The 19,068-nt window shown below is 47.0% G+C and overlaps 1 protein-coding gene across 1 annotated transcript in view; it reads right to left on the bottom strand.

Annotated features, from left to right (window-relative positions):
- The window catches only part of LOC138249528 (ATP-binding cassette sub-family C member 5-like), a 2,567,733-nt gene that overhangs the window by 2,029,962 nt on the left and 518,703 nt on the right, over positions 1 to 19,068 (bottom strand). The window contains exon 3 of the mRNA XM_069203478.1: positions 9,588 to 9,735. Coding sequence (XP_069059579.1) covers positions 9,588 to 9,735 — 148 coding nt within the window. The remainder of the gene's footprint in view (positions 1 to 9,587; positions 9,736 to 19,068) is intronic.

Raw genomic sequence — 19,068 nt, 5'->3', positions numbered from 1 at the left:
ATCCTTTGTGCACAGTCCAGCCTGGGTCCACGGCACTCTAACCTGCATTGCACGACCTCCTAAGTTGTTCTCCGGCGACGTGGGACTTCTTTGTGCGACTTCGGGTGAGCACCGTTTCACGCATCCTCGTAGTGCCTGTTTCTGGCACTTCTCCGGGTGCTACCTGCTGCTGAGAGGGCTCCTTGTCTTGCTCGACGTCCCCTCTCTCTCCTGGTCCAATTTGCGACCTCCTGGTCACTCCAGGGCCACAGCAGCGTCCAAAAACACTAACCGCACGATTTGCAGCTAGCAAGGCTTGTTGGCATTCTTTCGGCGGGAAAACACTTCTGCACGACTCTCCACGGCGAGTGGGATCCGTCCACCAAAGGGGAAGTCTCTAGCCCTTTTCGTTCCTGCAGAAACCGCAGCTTCTTCTGTCCAGTAGAAGCTTCTTTGCACCCGCAGCTGGCATTTCATGGGCATCTGCCCATCTCCGACTTGCTTGTGACTTTTGGACTTGGTCCCCTTGTTCCACAGGTACCCTAGATTGGAAATCCACAGTTGTTGCATTGTTGGTTTGTGTCTTTCCTGCATTATTCCTCTAACACGACTTCTTTGTCCTTAGGGGAACTTTAGTGCACTTTGCACTCACTTTTCAGGGTCTTGGGGAGGGTTATTTTTCTAAACTCTCACTATTTTCAAATAGTCCCAGCGACCCTCTACAAGGTCACATAGGTTTGGGGTCCATTCGTGGTTCGCATTCCACTTTTGGAGTATATGGTTTGTGTTGCCCCTATCCCTATGTTTCCCCATTGCATCCTATTGTAACTATACATTGTTTGCACTGTTTTCTAAGACTATACTGCATATTTTTGCTATTGTGTATATATATCTTGTGTATATTTCCTATCCTCTCACTGAGGGTACACTCTGAGATACTTTGGCATATTGTCATAAAAATAAAGTACCTTTATTTTTAGTATAACTGTGTATTGTGTTTTCTTATGATATTGTGCATATGACACTAAGTGGTACTGTAGTAGCTTCACACGTCTCCTAGTTCAGCCTAAGCTGCTCTGCTAAGCTACCATTATCTATCAGCCTAAGCTGCTAGACACCCTATACACTAATAAGGGATAACTGGGCCTGGTGCAAGGTGCAAGTACCCCTTGGTACTCACTACAAGCCAGTCCAGCCTCCTACATATGGAAACTAGATCTTAACTGTAACTACCTACTGGTGATTGCCAGTAGTATGTATATATATATATATATGCATATATATATATATATATATATATATATATATATATATACACACACACCAGTGATTCTTGTTGAGCATGGAAAGTTTCTGAGTGATCTGTCAACCGGGGGCAAGAAAAAGGGGGGTTTCCCATGTTAAATCCCATAGGATTTTGAACATGACTACAGCCCAAACCGCTAGACCGAATTAAATCAAATTTGACAGAAAGCTGGATTTTGTGTCGTAAACTGTTCTTTTTCATAATGCGTGTAAATTTGTTCAGTAGTTTTCGAGATATTAAAGGGAGGAGAAATTTGTATATCTAGGGCAGCGGATCCTTCATGCCCATTTTGCGATTATCGCGGTGAATTCCCAAATGCTTGTGTGTAGGAAAGTACCATCTTCCTTGGCATGTTACCCCCAATGTTACCTGTATGTCAGTATGTTTTTGCCTGTCTCACTGGGACCTTGCTAGTCAGGACCCCAGTGCTTATAATTTATGGCCTAATGTGTATGCCTGTGTAGTGCCTAACTGTGTCACTGACGCTCTGCTAATCAGAACCTCAGTGCTTATGCTCTCTCTGCTTTTATATTTGTCACTATAGGCCAGTGCCTTCATTTACCAATTTCAATTGGCATACTGGACCCCCCCTTATAAGTCCCTAGTATATGGTACCTAGGTACCCAAGGCATTGGGGTTCCAGGAGATCCCTATGGGCTGCAGCATTTCTTTTGCCACCCATAGGAGCTCAGACAAACCCTTACACAGGACTGCCATTGCAGCCTGTGTGAAATAACGCACACATTATTTTACAACCATTTTTACTGCACTTAAGTAACTTATAAGTCACCTATATGTCTAACCTTCACTTGCTGAAGGTTAGGTGCAAAGTTACTAAGTGTGCGGGCACCCTTGCACTAGCAAAGGTGCCCCCACATAGTTCAGGGCCATTTCCCCAGACTTTGTGAGTGCGGGGACACCATTACACGCGTGCACTACATATAGGTCAATACCTATATGTAGCTTCACAATGGCAACTCCGAATATGGCCATGTAACATGTCTAAGATCATGGAATTATCCCCCATTCCAAATCTGGTTTTGGGGAGCCAATTCCATGCATCCTGGGGGCTCCACCATGGACCCCCAGTATTGCCAAAACAGCTCTCTGAGGCTTGCACTGCAGCTACAGCTGCTGCCACCTCACAGACAGGGTTCTGCCCTCCGGGGGTCTGGGCAGCCCAGTCCCAGGAAGGCAGAACAAAGCATCTCCTCTGAGAGCAGGATGTTACACCCTCTCCCTTTGTAAATAGGTGTTACAGGCTGGGGATGGGTAGCCTCCCCCAACCTCTGGAAATGCTTTGAAGGGCACAGATGGTGCCCTACTTGCATAAGCCAGTCTACACCGGTTCAGGGACCTCTTCTCCCCTGCTCTGGCGCGAAAATGGACAAAGGAAAGGTGAGTGACCACTCCCCTGTCCATTACCACCTTAGGGGTGGTGCCCAGAGCTCCTCCTATGTGTCCCAGACTTCAGCCATCTTGCTTTGCAAGGTGTGGGGGCACTCTGGAGGCCTCTGAGTGGCCAGTGCCAGCAGGAGACGTCAGAGAACCCTCCTGATAGGTCCTTAGCGGATAAGGTAGCCAATCCTCCTCTCAAGGCTATTTAGGGTCTCTCCTGTGGGTTCTCTCCAGACTCCCTGTCTTCATCCTGCACCAGAAGGACCGAAGAAATCTCCTGTGGAGTGACGGAGTCACTCCCCTGCTCCAAGCAGGCACCTTCCATCATTGACATAGACTGTCCTGAGGTCCTGCTGACACAATTTGGAGGAGGTAAGACCTTGCCTACCCCTGTGTACTGCATCTTCTTCACCTCCTCAGGCCACTGTGCACTCTTTGCAAAATTCCTTCGTGCACAGCCAAGCCCAGGTCCCCAGCACTCCATCCTGTGACGCTCAACTCGCTGAGTTGTTCTCTGGTGGTATGGGACCTTCTTTTGTTGTGCTGCATCAACCGCGTTTTGCACCTCCTTTGTCTCCAGATCCTGCGACTCCCGGGGGTGCTGGTTGGCGTCCTGATGGCTCTCTAAAGTGCTAAGAGCCCCCTCTTCCTCCTCACACAGAGTTGAGGCCCCCAGGTCCCGCCTGGGTCCATCCAGAGCCATTTTGATGCAAAACACACTTTTGTCGTAGCCAAGGCTTGTTGGTGACTTCCAACACAAAATCACATCTGCAACGATCTTAACAGCGTGGGACACTGTAGGAGGCTGGACTGGCTTGTAGTGAGTACCAAGGGGTACTTGCACCTTGCACCAGGCCCAGTTATCCCTTATTAGTGTATAGGGTGTCTAGCAGCTTAGGCTGATAGATAATGGTAGCTTAGCAGAGCAGCTTAGGCTGAACTAGGAGACGTGTGAAGCTACTACAGTACCACTTAGTGTCATATGCACAATATCATAAGAAAACACAATACACAGTTATACTAAAAATAAAGGTACTTTATTTTTATGACAATATGCCAAAGTATCTTAGAGTGTACCCTCAGTGAGAGGATAGGAAATATACACAAGATATATATACACAATAGCAAAAATATGCAGTATAGTCTTAGAAAACAGTGCAAACAATGTATAGTTACAATAGGATGCAATGGGGAAACATAGGGATAGGGGCAACACAAACCATATACTCCAAAAGTGGAATGCGAACCACGAATGGACCCCAAACCTATGTGACCCTGTAGAGGGTCGCTGGGACTATTAGAAAATAGTGAGAGTTAGAAAAATAACCCTCCCCAAGACCCTGAAAAGTGAGTGCAAAGTGCACTAAAGTTCCCCTAAGGACAAAGAAGTTGTGTTAGAGGAATAATGCAGGAAAGACACAAACCAGCAATGCAACAACTGTGGATTTCCAATCTAGGGTACCTGTGGAACAAGGGGACCAAGTCCAAAAGTCACAAGCAAGTCGGAGATGGGCAGATGCCCAGGAAATGCCAGCTGCGGGTGCAAAGAAGCTTCTACTGGACAGAAGAAGCTGAGGTTTCTGCAGGAACGAAAAGGGCTAGAGACTTCCCCTTTGGTGGACGGATCCCTCTCGCTGTGGAGAGTCGTGCAGAAGTGTTTTCCCGCCGAAAGAACGCTAACAAGCCTTGCTAGCTGCAAATCGTGCGGTTAGCGTTTTTGGATGCTGCTGAGGCCCAGGAGGGACCAGGAGGTCGCAAATTGGACCAGCAGAGAGAGGGGACGTCGAGCAAGACAAGGAGCCCTCTTAGCAGCAGGTAGCACCCGGAGAAGTGCCAGAAACAGGCACTACGAGGATGCGTGAAACGGTGCTCACCCGAAGTTACACAAAGGAGTCCCACGTCGCCGGAGACCAACTTAGAAAGTCGTGCAATGCAGGTTAGAGTGCCGTGGACCCAGGCTTGGCTGTGCACAAAGGATTTCCGCCGGAAGTGCACAGGGGCCGGAGTAGCTGCAAAGTCGCGGTTCCCAGCAATGCAGTCTAGCGAGGTGAGGCAAGGACTTACCTCCACCAAACTTGGACTGAAGAGTCACTGGACTGTGGGAGTCACTTGGACAGAGTTGCTGGATTCGAGGGACCTCGCTCGTCGTGCTGAGAGGAGACCCAAGGGACCGGTAATGCAGCTTTTTGGTGCCTGCGGTTGCAGGGGGAAGATTCCGTCGACCCACGGGAGATTTCTTCGGAGCTTCTAGTGCAGAGAGGAGGCAGACTACCCCCACAGCATGCACAAGCAGGAAAACAGTCGAGAAGGCGGCAGGATCAGCGTTACAGAGTTGCAGTAGTCGTCTTTGCTACTATGTTGCAGTTTTGCAGGCTTCCAGCGCGGTCAGCAGTCGATTCCTTGGCAGAAGGTGAAGAGAGAGATGCAGAGGAACTCGGATGAGCTCTTGCATTCGTTATCTAAAGTTTCCCCAGAGACAGAGACCCTAAATAGCCAGAAAAGAGGGTTTGGCTACTTAGGAGAGAGGATAGGCTAGCTACACCTGAAGGAGCCTATCAGAAGGAGTCTCTGACGTCACCTGGTGGCACTGGCCACTCAGAGCAGTCCAGTGTGCCAGCAGCACCTCTGTTTCCAAGATGGCAGAGGTCTGGAGCACACTGGAGGAGCTCTGGACACCTCCCAGGGGAGGTGCAGGTCAGGGGAGTGGTCACTCCCCTTTCCTTTGTCCAGTTTCGCGCCAGAGCAGGGCTAAGGGGTCCCTGAACCGGTGTAGACTGGCTTATGCAGAATTGCGCACATCTGTGCCCAAGAAAGCATTTCCAGAGGCTGGGGGAGGCTACTCCTCCCCTGCCTTCACACCATTTTCCAAAGGGAGAGGGTGTAACACCCTCTCTCAGAGGAAGTTCTTTGTTCTGCCATCCTGGGCCAGGCCTGGCTGGACCCCAGGAGGGCAGATGCCTGTCTGAGGGGTTGGCAGCAGCTGCAGTGAAACCCCAGGAAAGGCAGTTTGGCAGTACCAGGGTCTGTGCTACAAACCACTGAGATCATGGGATTGTGCCAACTATGCCAGGATGGCATAGAGGGGGCAATTCCATGATCATAGACATGTTACATGGCCATATTCGGAGTTACCATTGTGAAGCTACATATAGGTAGTGACCTATATGTAGTGCACGTGTGTAATGGTGTCCCCGCACTCACAAAGTCCGGGGAATTGGCCCTGAACAATGTGGGGGCACCTTGGCTAGTGCCAGGGTGCCCTCACACTAAGTAACTTTGCACCTAACCTTTACCAGGTAAAGGTTAGACATATAGGTGACTTATAAGTTACTTAAGTGCAGTGTAAAATGGCTGTGAAATAACGTGGACGTTATTTCACTCAGGCTGCAGTGGCAGGCCTGTGTAAGATTTGTCAGAGCTCCCTATGGGTGGCAAAAGAAATGCTGCAGCCCATAGGGATCTCCTGGAACCCCAATACCCTGGGTACCTCAGTACCATATACTAGGGAATTATAAGGGTGTTCCAGTAAGCCAATGTAAATTGGTAAAATTGGTCACTAGCCTGTTAGTGACAATTTGAAAGAAATGAGAGAGCATAACCACTGAGGTTCTGGTTAGCAGTGCCTCAGTGAGACAGTTAGTCACTACACAGGTAACACATTCAGGCACCCTTATGAGCACTGGGGCCCTGGGTTACCAGGGTCCCAGTGACACATACAACTAAAACCACATATATACAGTGAAAAATGGGGTAACATGCCAGGCAAGATGGTACTTTCCTACAGACACCTTTTGCATCACACAGGAACCCGCTGCCACCTTCCTAGGGTGCATTCCTGTAGTCTTTGACTAACCGAGGGCTCTTCTTTTGCACGCTCTTCTGGGTTGGCAGGGGCTCCTGTCCTTCCTGGAACTTCTTTCGACTTCTGGACTTGGTCCCCTTCCTTTGCAGGTCTTCAGGTCCAGGAATCCAGCAGTTGTTCTTTGCAGACTTGGTTGGCTGCTGCAAAATCCCAATCATGAAGTGTAGTGTGTCCTAAGGAAACTTGCAGTACTTAACTCCTGCTTTTCTGGGCTCTGGGGTGGGGTAATTTACTTACCTTTATTGTACTCTTACTCTCCCAGCGATTCTGCACACACTACACTTGTCAAGGGGGTAATTCGTGATTCGCATTCCACTTTCCTAGTATATGGTTTGTGTTGCCCCTAGACCTATTTTCTCCCATTACAATCTATAGCATTTCATATTGTTTGCATTGCTCTTTGACTATTTACTTGTCTAATTTTGGTGTCTAGTGTATATATTGTGTATAATACTTACCTCCAGAAGGAGTATTGTCTCTAAGATATGTTTGGTACTGTGTCACCCAAATAAATACCTTTATTTTTGGTAACACTGAGTATTGTCTTTACTTGTGTATAAGTACTGTGTGACTGTAAGTGGTGTTGCATGAGCTTTGTATGTCTCCTAGTTCAGCCTAAGCTGCTCTGCTATAGCTACCTCTACCAGCCTAAGCTGCTAGAACACTACTACATTTCACTAATAGGGGATAACTGGACCTGGTATAAGGTGTAAGTACCCAAGGTACCCACTACAAACCAGGCCAGCCTCCTACAGTGTGCCAACAGGAATATTGTGATTGGCTGGCCGCAAACTGAAGAGAAAGTTGCGGCTGCCATTTTACCTAATGGGACACAGTCCCCGGGGCTCAAAATAAAAAGGAAAAGTGAAAAGTGCTATAAAGGGATCAGGGTAGAGGAAGCCTGACCCCATGGTTGTAATATAGGTGCATTTGAGGCACCCCTGATGTGTATAATATGTCGAAAAACTGTTTTCTTCTCACACATGATATTTACGAATTCATCACTACCATCAGTGCGGCACACGGTATAACACTGCAATGAATTCACAAATATCGGCAAATCAAAGAAAAAAAAAAACATTCAGAGACTCAGTCATACACTAATGCATTCAGCATTCACTCACAGATGCGCTCAGAGATTCATGCCACCTTTCACATGTGCACGACGTGGGGTTGGGTGGTTATAGGGGCTTGGCCACAGGGTCTGCTCACAGGCAAGCCCCTGTGGCCAACCCGTACCACACATGGCCTTCAGCCATGGGGGGCTCAGGGTTGGGTGGTTATAGGCACTTGGCCGCAGGGTCTGACCATGGGGTTGGCTGGTTGTAGGGGCTTGGCTGCAGGGCCTGACCGTGGGATTGGATGGTTATAGGTACTTGACTGCAGGGCCTGCAGCCAAACACAGCACGCACGGGCAAAGGCTGTGCAGGATGCAGGGTTGGGTGGTTATAGGGGGTTGGCTGCAGGGAGTGGCTGCAGGCAAGCCTCGGCGGCTAACTGTGGCTGTGCACACGACCTGTGGTGGTTTGATTACATTTAGTAATAAAAATGACTTTAAGTAAAAAAAAAAAAAAATGAGAAAATCAATGAAAAAAACAAAGGTTTCAGGGAAGCTATAGTTAGGAAACATTTTTTTTTTAAATTAGAAGTTCACTTAAAAAAACAGAGGTTACAGAGAAGTTATAGCTAGGTTCTGAATTTACTCGTACAAAAACACAGACATTCAGCATTTCAAGTAACTATAACTTGCAGCCTCGCCATGCACAGCTAATTAGTCCACATATTACATCACTCATGACATCCTTGATAACATCATTGATAATATCACAGTAATATTTGTTGTAAATCTATTGAGGAGAAAACTGGGCACTGCAAGGGGCCCCCAAATTGCTTTTTTCCCGTGCATTTTCCCATAGGGATTTTGAACATGACTACAGCCCGAACCACTGGATAGAATTACACCAAATTTGGCAGAAAGTTAGCTCTTGGTCCCGAAAGCACGCTTTTTGTGATTTGCTGTAAATCTGTTCAGTAGTTTCGGAGACATTAGAGTTTAAAAAATATAGCTATATAGGGACACGGATCCGCAGATCCGGACTCAGATCCGCGTATCCGGGGGAAATGATTGGTTGGCCATAACCTCACAGAAAAGTTTCTGCCCCCTTTTGTTTGCGGGATCGCTAGAGGGTGAGAAAGGAAGAGTGCAAAAAACATAAGGGGTCAGAATACAGGTATCCTAACCCATAGGACACTTGGAGGTCCCTCCAAAACAACCACTGTACCCAATCTCAGCTTGAGTGTGGGTGCATGCAAGAGGGTTGGCTGGCACACCTGGCCATAGTATGGGCTGTGTGTGGCATTTATGTGCGTGCTAAAAAAAACATAAAAATTCACTGAAATTCACTGAAAAAAACAAAGGGTACAGAGACATTATAGTTAGGTTCAGAATTTACTCGCAAAAACTGGCGTCCTAAGGTAACTATAACTCCCGCCTTCGGCATGCACAGCTAATAACTCCACATATTACATCACTGATGACACCTTCTATAGCATCATTGATATTATTACTGCAACATTTGCAATAAAACTATTGATGAGAAAACTGTGCATGGTGGGGAAGCGACTTATAGTTACCTTAGTGCGCAAGTTATAGTTACTTGAGTTAACTATAACTGAATTTCTATGGTTTCGTGCGAGTAAATTCAGAACCTAAATATAACGTTCCTGTAACCTTTGTTTTTTCAGTGAGATAGACAGATAGACAAATAGATAGATAGATATGTGAAGGAGAAGTGGATGTTCATCTTTCTAACCTGTGGCGTGGCAGGTAGGCACCACACAAACGTGGTCCACATACAGAAATCCATTGATCTCAGTGAGTTAAGCAATTATCACATGGAGTACACTGTTGCTGTTTAATCTAAAACATGTATTTGTATGCAACCTGGTTTTAGCTGTACACTCTCTTTCAAAAATGTGTAAAACAGGCAAAAAGTATAAAAAGGAATCATACAAGACAGAAAGTAAAAGAAAGATACTTACAGGAACAATAAAGGTGGCCAACATGGTGATGAATATAGAAGCTAATGCAACCAAAGATCTAGTTCGACAAAAGTACCACATCACACGTGCTAGGGAAGCTTTCTCTGATCCACAAAGTAGGAGTTCTTCTTGCCAGAGTTTCTCTAACCTGGTCATGGAATAATAATGAAAACAGTCACAACAACATCAATAGAATAAAAATTCTACACTGTTTCCCAGTCCTTTTGTAAAAAGAGATCAACAGATTCCCACGAAAGAAAGCAAACACTGACAAAGCCAACCAGTCATTATTGTTTTTAATAAAAAACAATTTATTAGTTCTACAACTTTTATAGCAAACAAACCAGTGCAAGCCATATATGTGCTCTCATGAAGAATATTATTAGCATCAATATCACCAAGATGATCATCTGAAAGAACTATTGCAGCAGCCTAGAGAAACTTTACCAATTACCCCAGATCTTAGCATATTTTGTGGGATATGTAGGAGGCTGACCTGGCTTGTAGTGGGTACCAAGGGGTACTTACACTCTGTACCAGGTCAGTATCCCTTATTAGTGTAGAAGAGGTGTTTCTAGCAGCTTAGGCTGATAGAAGGTAGCTATAGCAGAGCAGCTTAGGCTGAACTAGGAGACATGTAAAGCTCCTACTATACCACTGGTGTCATATGCACAATATCATAAGAAAACACAATACACAGATATACTAAAAATAAAGGTACTTTATTTTTATGACAATATGCCAAAAGTATCTCAGTGAGTACCCTCAGTAAGAGGATGCCAAATATACACAAGATATATGTACACAATATCAAAAATATACAGTAATAGTAAAAGGAAGTAATGCAAGCAATGTAAAATTACAGTAGATTGCAATAGGAGCACATAGGTATAGGGGCAACACAAACCATATACTCCAAAAGTGGAATGAGAACCACGAATGGACCCCAAACCTATGTGAGCTTGTAGAGGGTCGCTGGGACTGTAAGAAAACAGTGAGGGTTAGAGAAATAGCCCACCCCAAGACCCTGAAAAGTAGGTGTAAAGTGCACCTATAACCCCCAGAGAGCACAGAAGTCGTGATAGGGGGTTTCTGCAAGGAAGACCAACACCAGCAAAGCAACCAAAGTGGATTTCCGGACCTGAGTACCTGTGGAACAAGGGGACCAAGTCCAAGAGTCGCTACAATGTCGAAAGTGGGCAGATGCCCAGGAAATGCCAGCTGAGGGTGCAAAGAAGCTGCCACCGGATGGTAGAAGCTGTGGATTTTGCAAGAACGAAGAGGACTAGAAACTTCCCCTTTGGAGGATGGATGTCCCACGTCGTGAAGAAGCTTGCAGAGATGTTTCCATGCAGAAAGACCGCAAACAAGCCTTGCTAACTGCAAGGGTCGCGGTTAGGGTTTTTGGATGCTGCTGTGGCCCAGGAGGGACCAGGATGTCGCCACTTGGATGAGGAGACAGAGGGGGCGCCTAGCAAGTCAGGGAGCCCTCACAGAAGCAGGCAGCACCCGTAGAAGTACCGGAACAGGCACTTGGAAGAGGACTGAACCGGAGTCCACCCGAAGACACAAAAGGGAGTCCCACGACGCCGGAGGACAACTCAGAAGGTTGTGCACTGCAGGTTAGAGTTTCGGGGACCCAGGCTTGACTGTGCACAAAGGAAATCCTGGAAGAGTGCACAGGAGCAGGAGCAGCTGCAAATCACGCGGTACCCAGCAATGCAGTCTAGCGTGGGGAGGCAAGGACTTACCTCCACCAAACTTAGACTGAAGTGTCACTGGACTGTGGGAGTCACTTGGACAGAGTTGCTGAGTTCCAGGGACCACGCTCGTCGTGCTGAGAGGGGACCCAGAGGACCGGTGATGCAGTCTTTTGTTGCCTGCAGTTGCAGGGGGAAGATTCAGTTGTCCCACAGGAGATTTCTTCAGAGCTCCTGGTGCAGAAAGGAGGCAGGCTACCCCCAGAGCATGCACCACCAGGAAAAAGTCGAGAAGGCGGCAGGAGAAGCGATACAAGGTTGCAGTAGTCGTATTTGCTACTTTGTTGCGGTTTTGCAGGCGTCCTGAGCAGTCAGCAGTCGATCCTTTGGCAGAAGGTAAAGAGAGAGATGCAGAGGAACTCTGATGAGCTCTTGCATTCGTTATCTGAAGAATTCCCCAAAGCAGAGACCCTAAATAGCCAGAAAAGGAGGTTTGGCTACCTAGGAAGGAGGATAGGCTAGCAACACAGGTAAGAGCCTATCAAAAGGAGTCTCTGACGTCACCTCATGGCACTGGCCACTCAGAACAGACAAGTGTGCCAGCAACACCTCTGTTTCCAAGATGGCAGAGGTCTGGAGCACACTGGAGGAGCTCTGGGCACCTCCCCTGGGAGGTGCAGGTCAGGGGAGTAGTCACTCCCCTTTCCTTTGTCCAGTTTCGCGCCAGAGCAGGGCTGGGGGATCCCTGAACCGGTGTAGACTGGCTTATGCAGAGATGGGCACCATCTGTGCCCATCAAAGCATTTCCAGAGGCTGGGGGAGGCTACTCCTCCCCAGCCCTGACACCTTTTTCCAAAGGGAGAGGGTGTAACACCCTCTCTCTGAGGAAGTCCTTTGTTCTGCCTTCCTAGGCCAGGCCTGGCTGGACCCCAGGAGGGCAGAAACCTGTCTGAGGGGTTGGCAGCAGCAGTAGCTGCAGTGAAACCCCGGGAAAGGTAGTTTGGCAGTACCCGGGTCTGTGCTAGAGACTCAGGGGATCATGGACTTGTCTCCCCAATGCCAGAATGGCATTGGGGTGACAATTCCATGATGTTAGACACGTTACATGGCCATGTTCGGAGTTACCATTGTGACGCCATACATAGGTAGTGACCTATGTATAGTGCACGCGTGAAATGGTGTCCCCGCACTCACAAAGTCTGGGGAATTTGCCCTGAACGATGAGGGGGCACCTTGGCTAGTGCCAGGGTGCCCACACACTAAGTAACTTAGCACCCAACCTTCACCAGGTGAAGGTTCGACATATAGGTGACTTATAAGTTACTTAAGTGCAGTGGTAAATGGCTGTGAAATAACGTGGACGTTATTTCACTCAGGCTGCAGTGGCAGGCCTGTGTAAGAATTGTCACAGCTCCCTTTGGGTGGCAAAAGAAATGCTGCAGCCCATAGGGATCTCCTGGAACCCCAATACCCTGGGTACCTTAGTACCATGTACTAGGGAATTATAAGGGTGTTCCAGTATGCCAATGTGAATTGGTGAAATTGGTCACTAGCCTGTTAGTGACAATTTAGAAAGCAGAGAGAGCATAACTACTGAGGTTATGATTAGCAGAGCCTCAGTGAGACAGTTAGTCATCACACAGGGAACACATACAGGGCACACTTATGAGCACTGGGGCCCTGGCTGGCAGGGTCCCAGTGACACATACACTAAAACAACATATATACAGGGAAATCTGGGGTAACATGCCAGGCAAGATGGTACTTTCCTACACAACCCCCCCTCCCAAACGAAGAACAATAAGACTAGCCATGACCTGATGAGTCTTCATTGTCTAAGTGGAAATATATGGAGAGTCCATCTGCATTGGAGTGGGTACTCCCAGGTCTATGTTCCACTGTATAGTCCATTCCCTGTAGAGATATGGACCACCTCAACAATTTAGGGTTTTCACGTTTCATTTGTTTTAGCCAAAGTAGAGGTTTGTGGTCTGTCTGAAAAATGAAGTGAGTGCCAAACAGGTATGGACTCAACTTCTTCAGTTCCCAGACCACAGCAAAGGCCTCCCTCTCTATGGCAGACCAACACTTTTCTCTAGGGGTCAACCTCCTGCTGATACAAGCAACAGGTTGATCCTGGCCCTCAGAATTGAGTTGTGATAAGACTGCCCCTACCCCTAATTCAGATGCATCAGTTTGAACAATGAATTTCTTGGAGTAACATGGGCTTTTTAGGACAGGTGCAGTGCACATGATCTGTTTCAGCCCCTCAAAAGCTTTCTGACAGCTAGCTGTCCACAATACCTTTTTAGGCATTTCCTTGGAAGTGAGGTCATTAAGTGGGGCTGCAATGGAGGAATAGTTCTTAATGAACCTCCTGTAATACCCAGTGAGGCCTAAGAAGGCTCTCACCTGGGTCTGAGTTGTAGGGGGAACCCAATCCATGATAGTTTGGATTTTCCCCTGAAGTGGTGCAATTTGTTCTCCACCTACTAGGTGTCCCAGATAAACCACTTTCCCCTGCCCTATCTGGCACGTTGAAGCCTTGATAATGAGGCCTGCCTTTTGCAGGGCCTCCAAAACTTTCCACAGGTGGACCAGGTGATCATCCCAGGTGGAGCTAACGACAGCTATATATCGTCCAGATATGCTGCACTAAAAAACTCCAACCCCTGCAGGAGTGTATTCACCAACCTCTGAAAAGTGGCAGGTGCATTTTTCAAACCAAAGGGCATTACTGTGAATTGGTAGTGCCCTCCAATAGTCGAAAATGCTGTTTTTGCTTTAGCATCCTCTGATAACTTGATCTGCCAATACCCTGCAGTCAAATCAAAGGTGCTTAGATACTTGACAGATGCCAGTGTATCTATTAGCTCATCTGCCCTGGGTATAGGGTGAGCATCAGTTTTAGTTACCTGGTTGAGACCTCTGTAATCTACACAAAACCTCATCTCTCTTTTCCCATCTTTTGAGTGAGGCTTTGGTACAAGCACCACAGGAGAGGCCCATGGGCTTTCAGAATGTTCAACCACTCCTAGTTCAAGCATTTTCTGAACCTCTTGTTTTATGCAGTCTCTGACATGGTCAGGCTGCCTATAGATCTTACTTTTGACAGGCATGCTGTCTCCAGTATCTATAGTGAGCTCACACCAAGAAGTGGTGCCTGGCACAGTAGAAAAGAGTTCTGAAAATTGACCTAGGAGATTTATGCAGTTGTCTTTTTGCTCAGCAGTAAGACAGTCTGCCAAAACTACACCTTCCACTAGAGCATCTTGTTCTGTGGAAGTGAAGAGATCAGGGAGAGGGTCACTCTCTTCTTCCTGTCCTTCATCTATTGCCATGAGCAGGGTGAGATCAGCCCTGTCATAGTAGGGTTTTAAGCGATTGACATGGAGCACCCTAAGGGGACTCCTGGCAGTGCCCAGGTCAACCAAGTAGGTGACCTCTCCCTTCTTTTCAACAATGATGTGGGTCCACTCCATTTGTCTTGGAGCGCTCTTGGGGCCACAGGCTCCAAGACCCACACCTTCTGTCCTGGTTGGTACTGAATCCGAACAGCCTTCTGGTCATGCCATTGCTTTTGGAGCTCTTGGCTGGCCTGAAGGTTTTTACTAGCCTTTTTCATGTACTCAGCCATTCTGGATCTTAGGCCGAGTACATAGTCCACTATGTCTTGCTTGGGAGCTTTTAAAGGTTGTTCCCAACCCTCCTTTACAAGTGTTAGAGAACCTCTTACAGGGTGTCCAAATAGGATTTCAAAGGGGATGAAGCCCACTCCTTTCTGGGGTACCTCTCTGTAAGCAAAAAGGAGGAAATGTAACAGGATATCCCATCTCCTCCTGAGTTTTTCAGGGAGTCCCATTATCATTCCTTTGAGAGTTTTAATAAACCTCTCTACCAGTCCATTTGTTTGTGGATGATAAGGTGTGGTGAATTTGTATGTTACACCACATTCCTTCCACATGGCCTTCAAGTATGCAGACATAAAGTTGCTACCCCTGTCTGATACAACCTCTTTTGGGAAACCCACCCTGGAAAAGATTCCCAGGAGGGCTTTTGTCACTGCAGGTGCTGTAGTGGTCCTTAGAGGAATTGCTTCAGGATATCTTGTGGCATGGTCCACTACCACCAAGATAAACCTATTGCCTGAAGCAGCAGGAGGGTCAAGGGGGCCAACTATGTCAACCCCTACCCTTTCAAAGGGAAACCCAACCACAGGCAGTGAAATAATGGGAGCCTTTGGGGTGCCACCAGTCTTGCCACTGGCTTGGTAGGTCACGCAGGACTTACAAAAATCCTTTGTGTCCTCTGACATCCTAGGCCAGTGAAACAGGGGGACAAGCCTTTCCCGTGTTTTAATCTGACCCAAATGTCCAGCCAAGGAAATGTTGTGTGCCAGAGTTAGGAGGAACTCTCTGTATTGCAGGGGAATTACCAATCTCCTGGCTGCTCCAGGTTTTGGGTCCCTTGCCTCTGTATACAAGAGGTTGTTCTCCCAGTAAACTCTATGTGAGTCACTAACATCCCCATTTTGCTGTTTGACAGCTTGCTGTCTTAGACCCTCTACTGTGGGACAGGTTTGCTGTGCCACGCTCAGCTCCTCCCTGGCAGCCCCCCCTCCACCCAAAAGCTCAGCAGTGTCTGCTGCCAGCTCCTCTGGTGAAGATTCTGCACAGGAGGGAAATTCTTCTTCCTCAGAAGTAGAATCATCTGTAGAGTGAGGGATAGTGGGTAGAGATTTACCCTTACTAACCCTAGCTTTAGGGAGCACTTGGTCCATTGTTCCAGGATCCAAGTCACCCTGTCCTTTTTGCTTTTTGGCCTGAGCCCTGGTTAAAGCAAAAATATGCCCAGGAATGCCCAGCATTGCTGCATGAGCCTCCAACTCCACTTCTGCCCGAGCTGATGTCTCTAAATCATTCCCTAGTAGACAGTCTACAGGTAAATCTGAGGCAACCACAACTTTCTTTGGACCAGTAACCCCCCTCAGTTGAGATTCACAACAGCCATGGGGTGGCTAAGAGTGTTATTATGAGCGTCTGTCACTTGGTACTGGTGACCAAGTAGGTGTTGTTCAGGGTGTACCAGTTTCTCTATTACCATGGTAACACTGGCACCTGTGTCCCTGTAGGCCTGAACCTCAACACCATTGATTAGGGGAAGTTGCTTGTACTTATCCATATTAAGGGGACAAGCAACCAAGGTGGCCAAATCAATGGTACCTTCAGAGACTAACACAGCCTCTGTGGTCTCCCTAAGAAGACCAACCCCAACTAAATTGCCAAAAGTGAGCCCAGCTACTCCCTTGGATTGGCTATTAGTAGATTTGCTCCCACCACCATTGCTATTACTAGGGGCACTAGAGGTTGCAGTAGGGGTTGTGGTAGTGGGAGGCTTGGTGCTTTTCTTTGGACAACTGGCATCAGTTGTCCAATGGCCTTTTACTTTACATAAATAGCACCATGGTTTCTTTACTTGATTAGAAGAGGATTTGGACCCACCACCCCCACCAGAGTGTTTTTGTGGGCCTGCTGAAGACTCATTTTTAGATTTGTCCCCACCCTTGTCTGAAGACTTACCATCCTTCTTCTTGCCATCCTTGTCACCCCCTGTATGAACTTTTCTGTTCACTCTTGTTCTGACCCATTTGTCTGACTTCTTTCCCAATTCTTGGGGAGAGGTCAGATCTGAGTCCACTAGATATTGGTGTAACAAATCAGACATACAGTTATTCAGAATATGCTCTCTCAAGATTAGATTGTACAGGCTTTCATAATCAGAAACGTTACTGCCATGTAACCACCCCTCCAAGGCCTTCACTGAATAGTCACCAAAGTCTACCCAGTCTTGTGAAGACTCTTTTCTGGTTTCTCTGAACTTACTCCTTTATTGTTCAGTGGTTAAGCCAAATCCATCCAAGAGTGCATTCTTCAAAACTGTTAAATTATTGGCATAACTTTCCTTCACAGTAAGGAGCCTATCCCTACCCTTTCCATTGAAAGATAGCCATAGGATAGCAGCCCACTGCCTTTGAGGGACCCCCTGTACCATACAGGCCCTCTCAAGTGCAGCAAACCACTTGTTAATGTCATCCCCCTCATGTTCTCTCACAGGATTGCTATCTGGAATACTGCTGCTGCCACCATGGGGTCCAATCCCCAACCTCGGTCTCTCTTTTTCTAAGTCTAGGGATTCCCTGTCTAGAGCCAGCTGTTGCTGTTTAAGCTTCAGCCTGGACTCTTCCACTCTCAACGTATTGAGTTCCCTTTCTAACATCCTGTCATCAGGGTGGGTGGGTTGGGAATGTTTTGACACAGAAGAATGATGTGAATTGACAGAGGGAGACCTGTCCCTAACAGTTTGCACCCTAGCAACCTGGCCTGCAGGAACAAAAACATCCCTACTGTGATGGGAGCTTCTATTACTACCAGCATTGCTAGGTGGTCTGCTAAGGGGCAGGTTAGGAAGGGAACCCTGTACCACTCCCTCAAGGGCTTCCCCTGAGTCAGAGTGTGAGCCATCTATCAACTTTTCAGATGAGGTGCCACCCTGGGCCTTATCATTCTCAAGAAGCACATTAGACAGTAATTCTCTAGAAGGGTTCTTTCCTACCACTAAACCTCTACCAATGCAGAGACTCCTTAGGCTCTTAAAGTTAAGGTGGTCATAAGTAGCATTGACCAAATTAAGAGGGGTTCCTACATCAGACATGCTACATAAAGGTTTAGGGGAAGATAAAAGAGAGAAAAAGTTTTAGGACTTTTTAAAGAACAGAAAAAAAAAACTTTTTCAACTTTTTGAAACTTTTAGAAAGTTTAGGAGTACTTTTCGGCACTTAGCAGATAGTGTAAGAGAAGAAAAGCCAAACTTTTTGGTTAGGTGTACATGCACTGAACTTGTTTTGAATATTATTCTCTTATGAAAAGTACAAAATGACAAAGTGGTAAGTAGTTACAAGTACTTATCCCACCGCTGCACAACCAATGTAGGAGGCTGGCCTGGCTTGTAGTGGGTACCAAGGGGTACTTACACTCTGTACCAGGTCCAGTTATCCCTTATTAGTGTAGAAGAGGTGTTTCTAGCAGCTTAGGCTGATAGAAGGTAGCTATAGCAGAGCAGCTTAGGCTGAGCTAGGAGACATGCAAAGCTCCTACTGTACCACTGGTGTCACATGCACAATATCAGAAGAAAACACAATACACAGATATACTACAAATAAAGGTACTTTATTTTTATGACCATATGCTAAAAGTATCTCAGTGAGTACCCTCAGTATGAGCATGCCAAATATACACAAGATATATGTACACAATACAAAAAATATGCAGTAATAGCAAAAGGAAGTAATGCAGGCAATGTAAAATTACAGTAGATTGCAATAGGAGCACATAGGTATAGGGGCAAAACAAAGCATATACTCCAAAAGTGGAATGAGAACCACGAATGGACCCCAAACCTATGTGAGCTTGTAGAGGGTCGCTGGGACTGTAAGAAAACAGTGAGGGTTAGAGAAATAGCCCAACCCAAGACCCTGAAAAGTAGGTGTAAAGTGCACCTATAACCCCCAGAGAGCACAGAAGTCGTGATAGGGGGTTTCTGCAAGGAAGACCAACACCAGCAAAGCAGCCAAAGTGGATTTCTGGACCTGAGTACCTGTGGAACAAGGGGACCAAGTCCAAGAGTCGCTACAATGTCAAGAGTGGGCAGATGCCCAGGAAATGCCAGCTGAGGGTGCAAAGAAGCTGCCACCGGATGGTAGAAGCTGTGGATTCTGCAAGAAC

Source organism: Pleurodeles waltl, chromosome 8, assembly GCF_031143425.1.
Source record: "Pleurodeles waltl isolate 20211129_DDA chromosome 8, aPleWal1.hap1.20221129, whole genome shotgun sequence".
Taxonomy (NCBI): Eukaryota; Metazoa; Chordata; class Amphibia; order Caudata; family Salamandridae; genus Pleurodeles; species Pleurodeles waltl.
This window is presented reverse-complemented; position numbering and strand designations above follow the sequence as displayed.